General features: G+C 48.7%; 1 protein-coding gene across 1 annotated transcript; it reads left to right on the forward strand.

Moving 5' to 3' along the window:
- The first annotated feature begins 1410 nt into the window (after window positions 1-1410).
- Window positions 1411-12723, forward strand: CUNH20orf85 (chromosome unknown C20orf85 homolog). Its single transcript, XM_018556370.1, has 6 exons — window positions 1411-1570; window positions 1818-1999; window positions 7309-7358; window positions 10254-10335; window positions 11262-11360; window positions 12220-12723. The coding sequence occupies exons 1-6, from the start codon at window positions 1411-1413 to the stop codon at window positions 12373-12375; spliced, it is 729 nt and encodes a 242-aa protein (XP_018411872.1). The 3' UTR covers window positions 12376-12723.
- The last annotated feature ends 3587 nt before the right edge of the window (window positions 12724-16310 follow it).

Here is a 16310-nt window from a genome sequence, read left to right on the forward strand (position 1 = left end):
CCACGTAGATGGAGAATCACACTATGGGAGGAATGACCCCTCTGCCTGGCTCTATAATGACCACGTAGATGGAGAATCACACTATGGGAGGAATGACCCCTCTGCCTGGCTCTATAATGACCACGTAGATGGAGAATCACACTATGGGAGGAATGACCCCTCTGCCTGGCTCTATAATGACCACGTAGATGGAGAATCACACTATGGGAGGAATGACCCCTCTGCCTGGCTCTATAATGACCACGTAGATGGAGAATCACACTATGGGAGGAATGACCCCTCTGCCTGGCTCTATAATGACCACGTAGATGGAGAATCACACTATGGGAGGAATGACCCCTCTGCCTGGCTCTATAATGACCACGTAGATGGAGAATCACACTATGGGAGGAATGACCCCTCTGCCTGGCTCTATAATGACCACGTAGATGGAGAATCACACTATGGGAGGAATGACCCCTCTGCCTGGCTCTATAATGACCACGTAGATGGAGAATCACACTATGGGAGGAATGACCCCTCTGCCTGGCTCTATAATGACCACGTAGATGGAGAATCACACTATGGGAGGAATGACCCCTCTGCCTGGCTCTATAATGACCACGTAGATGGAGAATCACACTATGGGAGGAATGACCCCTCTGCCTGGCTCTATAATGACCACGTAGATGGAGAATCACACTATGGGAGGAATGACCCCTCTGCCTGGCTCTATAATGACCACGTAGATGGAGAATCACACTATGGGAGGAATGACCCCTCTGCCTGGCTCTATAATGACCACGTAGATGGAGAATCACACTATGGGAGGAATGACCCCTCTGCCTGGCTCTATAATGACCACGTGGATGGAGAATCACACTACTATGGGGGGAATGACCCCTCTGCCTGGCTCTATTAGGACCACGTGGATGGAGAATGACACTACTATGGGGGAATGACCCCTCTGCCTGGCTCTATAATGACCACGTGGATGGAGAATCACACTACTATGGGGGGAATGACCCCTCTGCCTGGCTCTATAATGACCACGTAGATGGAGAATCACACTACTATGGGGGGAATGACCCCTCTGCCTGGCTCTATAATGACCACGTAGATGGAGAATCACACTACTATGGGGGGAATGACCCCTCTGCCTGGCTTTGTAATGTCCATGTAGATGGGAAATATCACTACTATGGGGGGAAAGACTTGCTAAGCAGCATGGGAGATTGTTAAATATCAAGAACAATAGTGAACCACGAACAGTTTGTTCTGATTGGCTGCAGTCCCTGTTCAGTCAACAATTTTCCATCCGGCCCCTGCAAGAAAAGTCGATAAAAATTGCCACCCACGGATCAAATATTGGCAGGAATAGGACGAAGTTTCATCTGTGTTTGGCCAGTTTAGGAACCTACGTCATCCCAAATGGATTATATCACGGTTACCAGAAGAGTAGATCTTGTGCATGCTCTAAAGACCGGGCCCACGTCTAAAAGGAAACGTGTCATAAACATTACATATAAACGTCATCAGGAGATGGATGGAGGTGCAGAGACAACCCCCGAGCATGCCAAACACTTGCAAGGTTGGATCTGCTGATCCAGCAAAGTTAATGTCGATGGAGGGGGTTGGTGTAGACCGGCACGACCGGCACTGCTGGGGACCAATCGGCACTGGTAGCCTAAAGGGACCAGTAGACATGACATGGCAGACGAATGGCCCCCAGTCAATCGGTGCTGCGAGCCACCATAGCCATGCTGTGTGCACCTCTAGACCAGGGTACGGTGCCTATGACTGAACCTTTCATTTCCTAATACGCCTCATTCGGCCAGATACAAAAAAAAACCTTCTCCGAGCGCCCATCAACGGGCCAGACGCTCTCAGAAAAATGATTATCGCCTTGAATATTATAAATCGCGAAGACGAAACTCGTTTACCGGGCGGCCGTTCTGCTTCGAGTTCTAAAAAAATCGGAGAGCTAAAGGATAACTCTGACAAGCATGCGCATACGCCTGTGCGTCGGAGGAACTGCGTGCCTCTGAAACGTGCAATCAATATTAAAAAAGTCACCTGCACTCCATACGGCATATAGAGCTTCACAGAGGTTTGGTTCTTGAAGTGACAACACGGATGGCGCCGGGTCAGATGCAGTCCATCGATGTGTCCAGTGCTGGTGACTTATGGTATAAACTGCCTCTGGAACGCCTCTGGACTGCCTCTGAAACGCGCGTCGGTGATTGCGGTCTGCAGTAAAAGGGTGATATCTTACATGGAGTGCTAACCTTTCTTCAATCTGCTGTTGTGCAAATGCCCTATGGTGGCTGAGAAGGAAAAAGAGTCTTGGCTGGATGTAGATTTGCATTTTGGTGATCGGTCGGCAAATGGCTTGTACTAATGAGTTAGAATGATTGATCTGTGGGGGGTCTCTATATCGAATCATTAATAAACCAATCACCTGTTGAGGGCAATGGACGGTCATGCACTGGGGGTGGCAGGTGACTTCGGCTTGAGGCTGCGAGGGCTACAAGTGCAGCCTCAGCATACAATGGTCACTCTCTTGGGGTTACAGCTATATAGTTTGGGGGGACATAAACAATAATTGGCGTCTCACAATGAGAGGATTCCGCCCATAGCAAGACTTGAAATGAATGTAATTGGCTTGAAGCAGAGCCCCTCCTTATGGACATTGCACATATTGATCGCCATCCCTTACCCGTCCCCAGCTGTGCCCTATAATCGCCCATTCCGAGACCCGTACAGATCCCGGCTTCATAAAAAAGCTTCCAGATTACCAAATGACTCTTTTATAGCCAATAGCTTCCAGACGTCCGGCATATTTAGGTGTTTCCGATCGCTCACATAAAAATGCCAATACTTAGAATGTACAATATCCTCCTCGGCCTGTAGCGTTATCGGGTGTTTTATTTAGGGCGCGTTTTACAGATCATTGCCATTAAATGTTTGTCTGGGCAAAATGGAACAAGAGAAATAACATCAGCAGTCCGTCTCTGTCACTGCACTGAAATCCCAGGCAGTGTTATCAGCCCTGCCAGGATTCCCTCTGCTAGACTACAAAACACCACCCCGGGCCGAAAGAAAGGCAGAAGAGGCGGCTGCCTTGGTAGCTCCAGCTGGAGGAGGCTACTAAAAGGGCAGAACCTGCAAAGCAAGAGAAGGAGTAAAGAAGCAGAAGAGACCGTTCATATCTGCTACATAACATACGGCTGCTTATACCTAGCAATCCGCCTGAACTCTGCGAGCTGCAAATGTAACTGTGTCAGTCATCCCTGGTCTCTGCCACCTCCTTTTTAGCAGCCAATGTGGGTACTCTCAGCCACTGGAATAATGGAAATTGAATATATATAATATATGGTAGGGGATGATGGGACGTTATAATTTGCAAGAGACATGGGTAAGACGTAACAAAGAATCTCAAACTGAGTATTATAATACAGAATAATAGAGAAAACAGAGGGGAAAGAGAGGAGAGGGCAAAGGAGGAGAGAAAAAAAGAGGAGGGAAGAGAAGAGACAATGAGAAGAGAACAGAGACTAGGGAAGGAAAGAAGGGAAAGGAAGGGAAGAGAAAGGAAAAGAAGGGAAGAGAGGAAAGGAAAGGAGAAGTGTGGGGAGGGGGGAAAGAGATTAGCGGCAAGTAGAAGACTGGAGAGGAGAAAGCAGAGAAGAGAAGTGTAGAGAGGGAAAGACAGTGGAGGCAAGGAGAAGACTGGAGTGGAAAAGAAAGAGGGGAGAGGAGAGGAGTTGAAGAAAGTAGAGGACTGGAGTGGAAAAGGGAGGGAAGGGAGAGGGAAGAGTGGGGAAGTGAGGAAGGGGGATAGCAGAGGAAGGTAGAGGGGAGAAGGAGAGGACAAGGGAGGAAAGGGCAGGTGATAAGGAGAGGACAGGTGGGAAGGGGAGAAGGAGAGGACAGGGGAGAAGGAGAGGACAGGTGAGAGGAGAAGGGAGGAGAGGAGAAGGGAGGAGAGGAGAAGAGTGGAGAAGGAGAGGACAGGTGGGAAGGGGAGAAGGAGAGGACAGGTGAGAGGAGAAGGGGAGGAGAGAAGAAGAGGGGAGAAGGAGAGGACAGGTGGGAGGGGAGAAGGAGAGGACAGTCGAGAGGAGAAGGGGAGGAGAGAAGAAGAGTGGAGAAGGAGAGGACAGGTGGGAGGGGAGAAGGAGAGGACAGTCGAGAGGAGAAGGGGAGGAGAGAAGAAGAGTGGAGAAGGAGAGGACAGGTGGGAGGGGAGAAGGAGAGGACAGTCGAGAGGAGAAGGGGAGGAGAGAAGAAGAGTGGAGAAGGAGAGGACAGGTGGGAGGGGAGAAGGAGAGGACAGTCGAGAGGAGAAGGGGAGGAGAGAAGAAGAGTGGAGAAGGAGAGGACAGGTGGGAGGGGAGAAGGAGAGGACAGTCGAGAGGAGAAGGGGAGGAGAGAAGAAGAGTGGAGAAGGAGAGGACAGGTGGGAGGGGAGAAGGAGAGGACAGTCGAGAGGAGAAGGGGAGGAGAGAAGAAGAGTGGAGAAGGAGAGGACAGGTGGGAGGGGAGAAGGAGAGGACAGTCGAGAGGAGAAGGGGAGGAGAGAAGAAGAGTGGAGAAGGAGAGGACAGGTGGGAGGGGAGAAGGAGAGGACAGTCGAGAGGAGAAGGGGAGGAGAGAAGAAGAGTGGAGAAGGAGAGGACAGGTGGGAGGGGAGAAGGAGAGGACAGTCGAGAGGAGAAGGGGAGGAGAGAAGAAGAGTGGAGAAGGAGAGGACAGGTGGGAGGGGAGAAGGAGAGGACAGTCGAGAGGAGAAGGGGAGGAGAGAAGAAGAGTGGAGAAGGAGAGGACAGGTGGGAGGGGAGAAGGAGAGGACAGTCGAGAGGAGAAGGGGAGGAGAGAAGAAGAGTGGAGAAGGAGAGGACAGGTGGGAGGGGAGAAGGAGAGGACAGTCGAGAGGAGAAGGGGAGGAGAGAAGAAGAGTGGAGAAGGAGAGGACAGGTGGGAGGGGAGAAGGAGAGGACAGTCGAGAGGAGAAGGGGAGGAGAGAAGAAGAGTGGAGAAGGAGAGGACAGGTGGGAGGGGAGAAGGAGAGGACAGTCGAGAGGAGAAGGGGAGGAGAGAAGAAGAGTGGAGAAGGAGAGGACAGGTGGGAGGGGAGAAGGAGAGGACAGTCGAGAGGAGAAGGGGAGGAGAGAAGAAGAGTGGAGAAGGAGAGGACAGGTGGGAGGGGAGAAGGAGAGGACAGTCGAGAGGAGAAGGGGAGGAGAGAAGAAGAGTGGAGAAGGAGAGGACAGGTGGGAGGGGAGAAGGAGAGGACAGTCGAGAGGAGAAGGGGAGGAGAGAAGAAGAGTGGAGAAGGAGAGGACAGGTGGGAGGGGAGAAGGAGAGGACAGTCGAGAGGAGAAGGGGAGGAGAGAAGAAGAGTGGAGAAGGAGAGGACAGGTGGGAGGGGAGAAGGAGAGGACAGTCGAGAGGAGAAGGGGAGGAGAGAAGAAGAGTGGAGAAGGAGAGGACAGGTGGGAGGGGAGAAGGAGAGGACAGTCGAGAGGAGAAGGGGAGGAGAGAAGAAGAGTGGAGAAGGAGAGGACAGGTGGGAGGGGAGAAGGAGAGGACAGTCGAGAGGAGAAGGGGAGGAGAGAAGAAGAGTGGAGAAGGAGAGGACAGGTGGGAGGGGAGAAGGAGAGGACAGTCGAGAGGAGAAGGGGAGGAGAGAAGAAGAGTGGAGAAGGAGAGGACAGGTGGGAGGGGAGAAGGAGAGGACAGTCGAGAGGAGAAGGGGAGGAGAGAAGAAGAGTGGAGAAGGAGAGGACAGGTGGGAGGGGAGAAGGAGAGGACAGTCGAGAGGAGAAGGGGAGGAGAGAAGAAGAGTGGAGAAGGAGAGGACAGGTGGGAGGGGAGAAGGAGAGGACAGTCGAGAGGAGAAGGGGAGGAGAGAAGAAGAGTGGAGAAGGAGAGGACAGGTGGGAGGGGAGAAGGAGAGGACAGTCGAGAGGAGAAGGGGAGGAGAAGGGGAGGAGAGAAGAAGAGTGGAGAAGGAAAGGACAGGTGAGATGAGAAGGGAGGAGAGAAGAAGAGTGGAGAAGGAAAGGACAGGTGGGAGGAGAGGACAGGTGGGAGGAGAGGACAGGTGGGAGAAGAAGGGAGGGGAGAAGGTAGAGGAGAGGAATGTAAAGGGAAAGAGGAGAGGGCGAGAGAAGAGATGAAAACACAGGTGAGAGTAAATGAAAGTTGTACATGTGGCTGGCCGGGGTCCTTCCTTATCTGCAGTGGCTGGAGAAGAAGAACTTCCTCCCGGCACAGAACCTCTTTGTCTTGGCTCAGAGATCTATCTCCTGACATCCCGGTACAAATAATAAAAGAGCAGTGGAAGGTTTGAGCGGTGATAACATCTGTGTTTTAAATCATTGTGAATATGTTAAGCTGACAGCGAGTCTCCGAGGGGTTCTCATCATTAATTCTCTATGCATAAAATTAAAACCTGGAACGCATTTTTTTTTATCCGTTTCAAATCATCCCGGAAAACGTTCCCGCGTAGAGAACTATTGTGCGGCTGTAATGTATTTTTGGAGGAGAATGTGCAGACTATTAAGGAGTCGGAGGCCCCCTGCCTTTGTGCTTTTTAATTTCCACATTAAGCGCAAGGAAGATATTTTCTTTTTTTTCAGGGACATTGTACCCATATAATAGAAGAAGCAGGATGTGTCTCAGCTATAAATATATATCAAAATTCTGCTCCCGTCAGTCCGGAAAGGCGGTATATTCTGAGCGGAGGGATCGCGGCGCTGAAAAGGGGGTCACTGGCTTTTCCCTGTGTGATAAGGGGTGCATGAAACTAACCATCCAAACCATTGCGGCATCTACTCCGGATTCCCATAATATTCGCTGTTCTGGAAGGTGAATATAGATTTGGATTTCCCATGATGCACCTGTAGGCAGGAGCATTACCCCCATGATTTCCCATGATGCACCTGTAGGTAGGAGCATTGCCCCCATGATTTCCCATGATGCACCTGTAGGTAGGAGCATTGCCCCCATGATTTCCCATGATGCACCTGTAGGTAGGAGCATTGCCCCCATGATTTCCCATGATGCACCTGTAGGTAGGAGCATTGCCCCCATGATTTCCCATGATGCACCTGTAGGTAGGAGCATTGCCCCCATGATTTCCCATGATGCACCTATAAGCAGAGATATTACCCCCATAATATTCCCCTGGCAAACATGTGCATGCCCTAGCTGGCCCTGCTGGAACTTGTAGTTCTCCTGGAGGCTACAGAGCTGCTCAGACCTGCTTGGTAACCGAGAGATGGTTCCATAATGAATGTCTATATTGTATTCTCTAACTAGAGCCTGGAAAGGCCTGTGGCTGCCTACTTCGTAGCGCAGGACATGATCTGGTAAACCCCGTCCGCTCTGCGTCATCCTATCCCTGCACGTTATATGAGGGCCGGCGGGGGACCGGGGGGGCGGGGAGGTCGCAAAGGCTACAAATCTATATGTGCCTGTTACATATGGATTTCCCCTCTGCTTAAAGGGTAACTCTGAGCCATATTCCTGGAGCTGTGGCATGTGTATGTAGTGCAGGCGTATGTCTGGTATATTGTATATATACATATAGATTTGTCCCGGGGAGTGGTGTGTGTACAGGGTGCGCACAATTGTTTGCACAGTGCATGTCTTACATGTGTACTTATACATAGGCGTGTGTATAGAATCATATATGTATGTCCTGCATAGGCTCCGTCTACGTTTGTGGGACCGCAATGTGCAAAATGAGCCTGTATATACACATATACACATATATATAGCTCATGAACCTGACTGCAAGTTTGCAAATGCATGTAATGCAGATGTAGGCAATCTCGGCCCTCCAGCTGTTGTAGAACTACAAGTCCCATGAGGCATTGCAAGAGTGACCTTCACAGGCATGACGGGATTTGTAGTTTCCCCACAGCTGGAGTGCCGAGGTTGCCCACCCCTGATATACCGCAACATTGGCTCAATTCACAAAGCCGACCCACCGGGATGAGGATTAGTTTGTTCAGGAAAGTGACAGTTATTTTTAGGTGGGTTCAGTGAGATTTGATCATTATAGTCACATGACCACAATACAGATCCTTATTCTTGCGGTAAAGAGAACCTGTCACCAGAACGTTCATTTCAACAACAATCTTCCCGTAAGATTATATGAGCATTTCATGTATTTGATGGATGTTATTTACCTGTAAGAGAGTCTCCCTTGTGTAGACATCCAAAAGCCCCGAGACTGCTGCTGGGTGCCGCCATCTTGGATGTGATGTCAGCAGCCCCAACAGACTTAACTGACACTCTATAGCAGTAATATCCAAAGCTTGGCCGTCCAGCTGTTGTGGAACTACAAGTCCCATAAGGCATTGGAAAACTGACAGCCACGACTCGCAGACACAGATGCATTATGGGATGTGTAGTTTCAACACATCTTGAGGGCTAAAGTTTGCCTACCCCTGCTCTATAGTATCCCCTTTCACTCCTCAGTCCCACAGCAGCTACATAGGTCAGGGAGGGGAGAAGCAGAAAAGCTGGGCCAGCACAGACAGTAATTAAACACTCCCAGAAGAGGAGAGCACTATGACGTACAAGGAGAGGGGAGGGAGCTGTGATAGGGAATTGACACCTCCTGGTGTCGAATTATCCAGCAAGTTCCATAGCACATTGCAAGGGAATAAAAATAATGTATGGCAAGAAAACAATTAAAATGCTCAATTCTAATCCAGTGACAGGGCCTCTTTAATTACAAACTTACGGGCACGCTGGTGAGTACGTAAAGCCCGACTCGATTTTTTCAATGAACTTAAGCGGGTGACAGGGTCTCTTTAATTACAAACTCAAGTCATAGAGCTGAGTACTTAAAGCCCGGCTCCAGTCCTTGAAATGAAGTTGGCGACAGGTTCTCTTTAAAGCTTTGATAATTGAGCCTATGTAAGGTGTGTGCACTGGGAGCATCATATATGTCCAGGATGTGACCACGCACAGTCCTTTCTACTACATGTATGGCGTGTCATGTATACACCTCATGGTGTGATTTACCTGCATCCATTATTCAGGAGACAAGCGCGGCCGTGGCGGAGGTCAGCCAGGCAGGAAGTGATTGCCAAGGCTCGGGTTTCCCTTTCACACCGAGAAGCAGCGCGATGGAAATCTGTTGCTGTTCATTGCACAGATCCTGATCAATACCAACCTAGATTATTGCACCCTCACCCCGGCCTAATCCAACACCTACTACAGGGCCACAGTGAATGAGAAGGGTGTCTGGAGGGGCCCCATAAGTACAATTCTGATCACACGTGAACATTGCGAACGAATCGGAGGCAGTAGGGATCACCGATTTTCCAGCCTGCTGGATATAAGCTGCTTGCAAACTCAATCCAATCAGGGATCAGAGGAAAGGACTTGCATCTAGACTCCGGGGAAAAAGCTGGAGCCCCACTGCAAGAGTTAAATGCTCCTTTTTGCCTAGGGTGTCATACCTTGCACCCGCAGGCTTCCTTCTCTCCATGATATCGCAGACGCTGTGGACGCAGCTCTGACATCGGTGTATGATGCCGGACTATCGGTAAGGACGGCCCAACCACAACCTGGAGTGTCAGAGGAAAGAGGAGAGCGCCGGCTGCCCAGGGAGAGAGGGATATGGTAAGTCACACAGCTTTTTCCGGGTACCCTAGGCAAAAATGAGCGTTTAACCCTTGCAGTGCAGTGGGGAGCCGCAGTGCAAGGATGGTGTTTTATGTTTAATATTCCCGGAGATCAGCTTATACTGAACCTCCTTATTTTTCATTTTGGGTGGAGTGGTGAAGGGTTAAAGCCCCCGTCTGCTTCATCTTGCCATTCGTGTCGGAAATTTAATGTCACTTCCTGTCCTGTAGCAACAACAGTAAGTGGAAGTTTCCCCAAAGTACAGGGAAACTCCTTGTACAATTGCCATTTCCTGTCCTGTAGAAACAACAGGAAGTGGAAATCCTATACTCTACAATTATCACTGGAACGGGTGTCCCCGATGTGAGATTTCACCTCTCTTCTTGTTCCGGGGGACACTCACATTGTTGGAATTGCCCATCACATTCAGTTCTGGTGACAGCGATCACCGGGACACATAGTGTATGTCTCCAGCAGGGACACAGACCTGACCGGGGGGGGTGGTAACCCTTCACCACTCCATCCAAAAATAAAAAGGTTTTTGACGTTGAGATCCAGGATGAATTCGGCTTTCACAGAGAAGGGGGTGTTCTGTCTAACGTTCTGCTTTACATGTCTAGGAAAACCCACATCGAGAAGGAAGTGGAGACCGCCAAGAGGTGGCCGGAGAATTGGGGATTCCTGACCACACCTTTCACGGAGGTAAACATCTCGTCTCCCCATTCTCTTCTTTTCTTCTTTTCCTGACACAGCACCACCACCCAATTCGCAGGGGGGCTTAAAGAGACCCTGTCACCATCCTAAACAAAAAATCAAGAATCTGAAATGTTTACTTTAATAGTGTTTTTCCACAAATGAAAGGCCTCTGAACTGGAGAGAAAATCTGACTGGTCCAGGAAGAGTCAATTCCCTAGCACAGCCCCCTCCTTGTATGTCATAGCCCTTTGTCTTATTACTGTCTGTGCTGGCCCATCTCCTCTGCCCCACCCCTCACCTACATATAGAACCTTTTATGTAGCTGCTGGTGGAGGAGCAAAGGGGAATATTATATTATCACTTGAGTGACAGCTGTGTGTCTGCTGGTGCTGCTGATACCACATCCAAGATGGCAACACCCAGCAGCAGTCTCATGGGGAAGGGGGGGATGTTATGTAGTCAGCAGGACTACAGCAGAACTGGGCAGGGCTAATAGCACTGCTCAGCTCACTACAAGACGTTGGACGTCTGTCAGGATCAACAGGTACTTTTGTGTACTAGCAGCATTCTTAAAGGGACATAGCATGGGGACGTGTGTTTTGCATGCGTCTTCCTTGGATCCGCCCATTGATATACTTATGTGTTGCAGTAACATGCTCATGTCACAAAGCATCACCAGAGGGTACATTTACAATGACAGCATTGTGCAATGCGCCCGAGTTGCAGCACACCACAACGTACATACCTTGCCTCGTAGAAGAAAGGGTCAGGACTGTTATTTTGGCCGTAAAGGAGTGCTGACGGTCCATTCTCAATGACGCAATGCCGCAATTCACATTAACATGCAGAACACCTCGTGCTCTGTAAGGCACCATAATGGACTCTAAGGGGCCCGGAGCGGAATGATATGACACTGTAAACATTTCCTGCAGGTGGACAATGAAGAGAAAGAACATAATCAGAAATTGCCATTAGACATTCCAGAACATCTGCGGGTCCGGCCCGCCACCCCCGTGGAAGAGTACATCAAAGTAAGTGACCGGCTGGGAACATCACGTTCCATGAAGGACGTATAAATTAGAATGATTCTCTGAATTGAAGCTGCAGATAGAATTGAGAAGATATAACGGTTCACGCTGACAGGTCCACGTGTCCTGCGGCATCTTAATTCCATCTAATTTGGTAACGACGCCCAAAGCATACAATCGCCCCATAGAAGATAGAAAGTGACCCTATCAGGGGATATGGAGGCGGCCATTGCTGTCTTGTTTCTGAAGGGGCAAGTGTTGTCTTTAGATCTGGTACAAGCACGCAGGTCAGGAAATGTGACTTCGCTGGCTGCAGAACAGTCCCCTTCAGAGCCCTATTGCACTTTCAGCTTAAAGAAGAACTCCGGGCAAACAAAAAACTGCCCCTTGCAGCGGGGCTCCCCTGGTACTTCAAGGGTTAAGTACCCGTTTTGTCTAGCGGGGTCAAATGAAGCAAATATCCGAGTTCCGTTTGGATGCTAGACCGGTCCCCGCAGCCTCTTCTCTCCTGGGCTCTGGTGGTCTAAGGAGCGCTGATGTCATCACATCTAATGCAGGTCCATTGACTTGCATTAGACATGAGGATGCCCAGGGACATCCCATGTATGGAGAGTAGGGGGAGAGAGGTGAACGCTGACTGCTGCGGGGAGTAAAACAGCTTTATATGAGCCGCCTAGACAAAGGGAGCACTTAAAGTGCAGTTTTTTCTTTACCTTTGTAGTATGTCAGACCTCTGCAGAGAGACCACTGCTTCCGCACAAAGAGCAAGGGTCCTCTGCAGAATGCAATCAATGCAGAACCTTTGGGAAACGATAACACGGCCGTCTCTCAGGACTGTTTTTTGTGTCTTTCCAATGTCCAGGTCGGCCCGTCGCCGGCGGTACCACAGACTACGCAAGGCTTAATCGGCTGGCGATCCACAGTCCCGTCCCTGCAGCTGGAACGTTACGGCAAATCCAAACATCTGAAAGGGGATTTCTGCAAGAGAATGAAATGGCCGGTCGAAGGAATAGCGTAGCGTCCAAACTACAAGCCCGGCCGCCGCCGTCCCCAGACAGACTTAATAAAGTTTGAGAAGTGAAAATGCAAATTTCTTCCAATCTCTCGCTCGCTCTGAAATCAGAAAAAAAAACAAAAAGGAACATCTGTAAATGTGACGAATCTGCATAGCGAGCGCAAAAACAGCGAACCGTAAAAGCCGATTTCTTCGCCGCGACGCCTGCAGCTCCGTACCTCTCCTATTTACATTATCGCATTAAAGGTTAGGAAAAGCCGAGCTGTGATTGAAGTGGAGCTCCAGGCGGAGAGTTTAACACTTCTCTCCGACAAGTCAAAACATTCGGAAAATGACTATTCCAGGAAATAAAACATTCGGCGCGGGAATCTCGCTAATGCCAGACGCTGAGTGCGTATTTACTTCCCCGCTGCTGGATACTGTAACCCCATCGTGGGAGTATTTAGAGGATGATGGCAGTTATACTCCAGGTCGAGTACTGACTGAAGAATCATTCGGTCTCCAGTACCTGGTACAATACGCCCCAGACTGCGATCTTCTTAGCCCCCGCCCACTAATAGCGTGCAGCAAAAAGGAGAAGGCGTCAAGGGGCCCCGTGTATTTCAGCCACAGAGCAGGGAAATTCTAAATACATTCTAGGATTGTGATCTGAAAAGGTCACCAGAGACTTGCAAATAATTACCCTTACTAGAGGGGTGGGCAACTCCGACCCTCCAGCTGTTGTGGAACTACAAGTCCCATGAGGCATTGCAACACTGACAGCCACAGGTATGACTCCCAGAGGCAGATGCATGATGGGATTTGCAGTCAAAGCACAGCCGGACGGCCGGAATTTCCCACCCCTGTCGCCGTAAGATGAGGGTCCAAAGACCAGAAACTGTATTGTAGAATAAACACCATAAACTTTGCACTAATACTGTCACCTTGACCTGATTGGGCACCGAGACAGCATCTCTTTTAAGCAATTTAATGCAGTTGTATACCTTTAAGAGAAAATGCATTTTACATGCAGCTAGTACGAGTACCTGAATCTGTCTTGACATCAGCCCCTGCGAGAACAGAGCTGGAATCCAATGCGACTCTGCCACCTGCACATAAGGGAAGACAGAACAGAGCGGGCAGGGTTGATGATCTTACAGTGAGTTGCCACCCCTTCATTGTCTAATCAGCATGCTGTAGTTAATGAGGTGACACCACTCTGTTTCTGACCGAATACGGTGTCACCCTTCCAGCTGTACAAATCACAAAAGCGACTTAAACTTTCATTGGGCCCATATAAAATACCTGCGACAGGTTCTCTTGACCAAAGTTCTCCGAACTCCCAGAAAGTTCCTCAAGTCTCCGGCTATCCTTTAAAAATGTTAATTAAAGATGATTTCAAACACAACCTCTCCGTCTTTCTTTCCTCGTCTTCAGCCGGTTCAATAAAAAGGTTTTGAAGAAAGGAGCAATTGAAATTTCTGTCTGTGCTCCGGGGCCTCTTAGAAGTGCCTCTGCTCTGCGCTCAGCACGAAGAGATTTTGCTGATGCGTTTCATAAGAAGTCGTTTCCCTTCTGTTCTGATTGAAGATGAGGAAAAGTCTAAATACACATATCCCCAAGACTGGTGACACATGCAAAGCCTGGAGGGGAACGCACATGAAAAAGGCAGACGCAGGGAAGAAATGACCTATCGATTATTTATCTGAGGAGGAATCCTTCTGAACGTTCAGGAAAGGACGAGAGAGATGTATCAATCAATGTCAACTTTGTAACGCGGAAAACGATATCGAGCGACGTTCTCCATAAACATTGGAAGAGAATTCTCCATAAGATTATAATCATTACATATGAATGTCGACTGCAACCAACACGAAATAACAAGTAATAATACTGACAGGAAGAGTTATTAACCTAGCCAATCACTGGAGACCGGTGACATCACTGGGAATGCAGCCTATCCGTTCACTAGAGACCGGTGACATCACTGAGAATGCAGCCTATCCAATCACTAGAGACCGGTCACATCACTGAGAATGCAGCCTATCCGTTCACTAGAGACCGGTGACATCACTGAGAATGCAGCCTATCCATTCACTAGAGACCGGTGACATCACTGAGAATGCAGCTAATCTGGTTCGGTTACAAAAAAAAAAAAAAGAACGACAACTCAAATGTAACAAGACAATTCTAATAGAATAAATACTCCCACAATAGTAACAATAGCAGACAAAACATGAAAATGTACATTCAGAATGAATTGATAAACCTCCATATACATCTCAGAAAGAGAAAGTGTCTATTCTGTACAGTATGTCATGTATATAGAATGACCTGACAAACCCCTACATACACATCTCATATACAGTATAACAGGGTTATGAATCCTCTGGGGGGTATTTACTAAAACTGGATGAGACAGAATGTGGAGAAGCTGCGCATAGTAACCAATCAGCTTCTCTCTTCAGCTTGTTGAGTTAAGCTTTGAAAATGAAAGCTACGATCTGATTGGTTGCCAGGCAAAGAGGCAACCGGTGACATCACTGAGAATGCAGCCTATCCAGTCACTAGAGACCGGTGACATCACTGAGAATGCAACCTATCCATTCACTAGAGACCGGTGACATCACTGAGAATGCAGCCTATCCATTCACTAGAGACCGGTGACATCACTGAGAATGCAGGTAATCTGGTTCGGTTACAAAAAAAAAAAAAAGAACGACAACTCAAATGTAACAAGACAATTCTAATAGAATAAATACTCCCACAATAGTAACAATAGCAGACAAAACATGAAAATGTACATTCAGAATGAATTGATAAACCTCCATATACATCTCAGAAAGAGAAAGTGTCTATTCTGTACAGTATGTCATGTATATAGAATGACCTGACAAACCCCTACATACACATCTCATATACAGTATAACAGGGTTATGAATCCTCTGGGGGGTATTTACTAAAACTGGATGAGACAGAATGTGGAGAAGCTGCGCATAGTAACCAATCAGCTTCTCTCTTCAGCTTGTTGAGTTAAGCTTTGAAAATGAAAGCTACGATCTGATTGGTTGCCATGCAGAGATGCTCCAGATTTTTGTCAGCTCCAGTCTTAGAAAATCCCCCTCTCTATAATTTATATTAATGTTAGTAAAAATGAAACCCCCAAAATAAAACCAAATGTATCTAAACCTGCTTCTCCCACAGCCAGAAGAATAGTGACAGGAGTAGCAGCATACAAAGTATACAATACTTCCACAGGGATAATGAGGACAAAACCTCCCAGATCTGCTGGGAGTAAAGTTATAAATCTGGGGCGTGGCTTGACGCGGACACGAGATGGATGCACATTGAAAGAGCTCCAGAGCTGACGGGAGAAATTTGCACGGATAATTAGCTGAGATGGGGAAAATTGGTCGCCAGCTTCCTTTTGAACGTGACACAGGCTCCCAGGGCTACAACTCGATCCCAACAATGTTCCAGGCCCAACACCCTGACCCGCGGAACACCAACTCTATGCCTGAACACGAGGCGTCGGAGCAGGAAGGCCGCCATCCCTCGTCAGCGGATGATGTACCCTCTTACATTAACAAACTGCCACAACGAGCGGACCTCAAATCTGTGGTGAGTGAGATCAAGCATGCTCTCTCGGATGCGGTTGCGGATCCGAGGACGGACATAAAAGTTATAAATCTGGATGCTGCTTTATATATCTGATTGAGTCCCCCAGGGGGGTCCCTGCCATGCAAATCCTGACCTCAGTGAAGAATGCCGGGGTCTCTAAGTGTTCTCTGCGGAAGATTCCAGAACACAAACATTGACTTTATAGCCCATATGGTGCCAGTGTACGTGACCCTCCAACAGTACAGCCTGGGGTTGGAATAGCAGACATCCCAACTCTCCCAGACGCTCCGGGAGTCTCCCACTGTAAGATAGTGGCTCAAACATTAACATTTTCTCCC

The sequence above is a fragment of the Nanorana parkeri genome, unplaced genomic scaffold (assembly GCF_000935625.1).
Source record: "Nanorana parkeri isolate BGI_ZX_2015 unplaced genomic scaffold, ASM93562v1 scaffold237, whole genome shotgun sequence".
In the NCBI taxonomy this organism is placed as follows: domain Eukaryota; kingdom Metazoa; phylum Chordata; class Amphibia; order Anura; family Dicroglossidae; genus Nanorana; species Nanorana parkeri.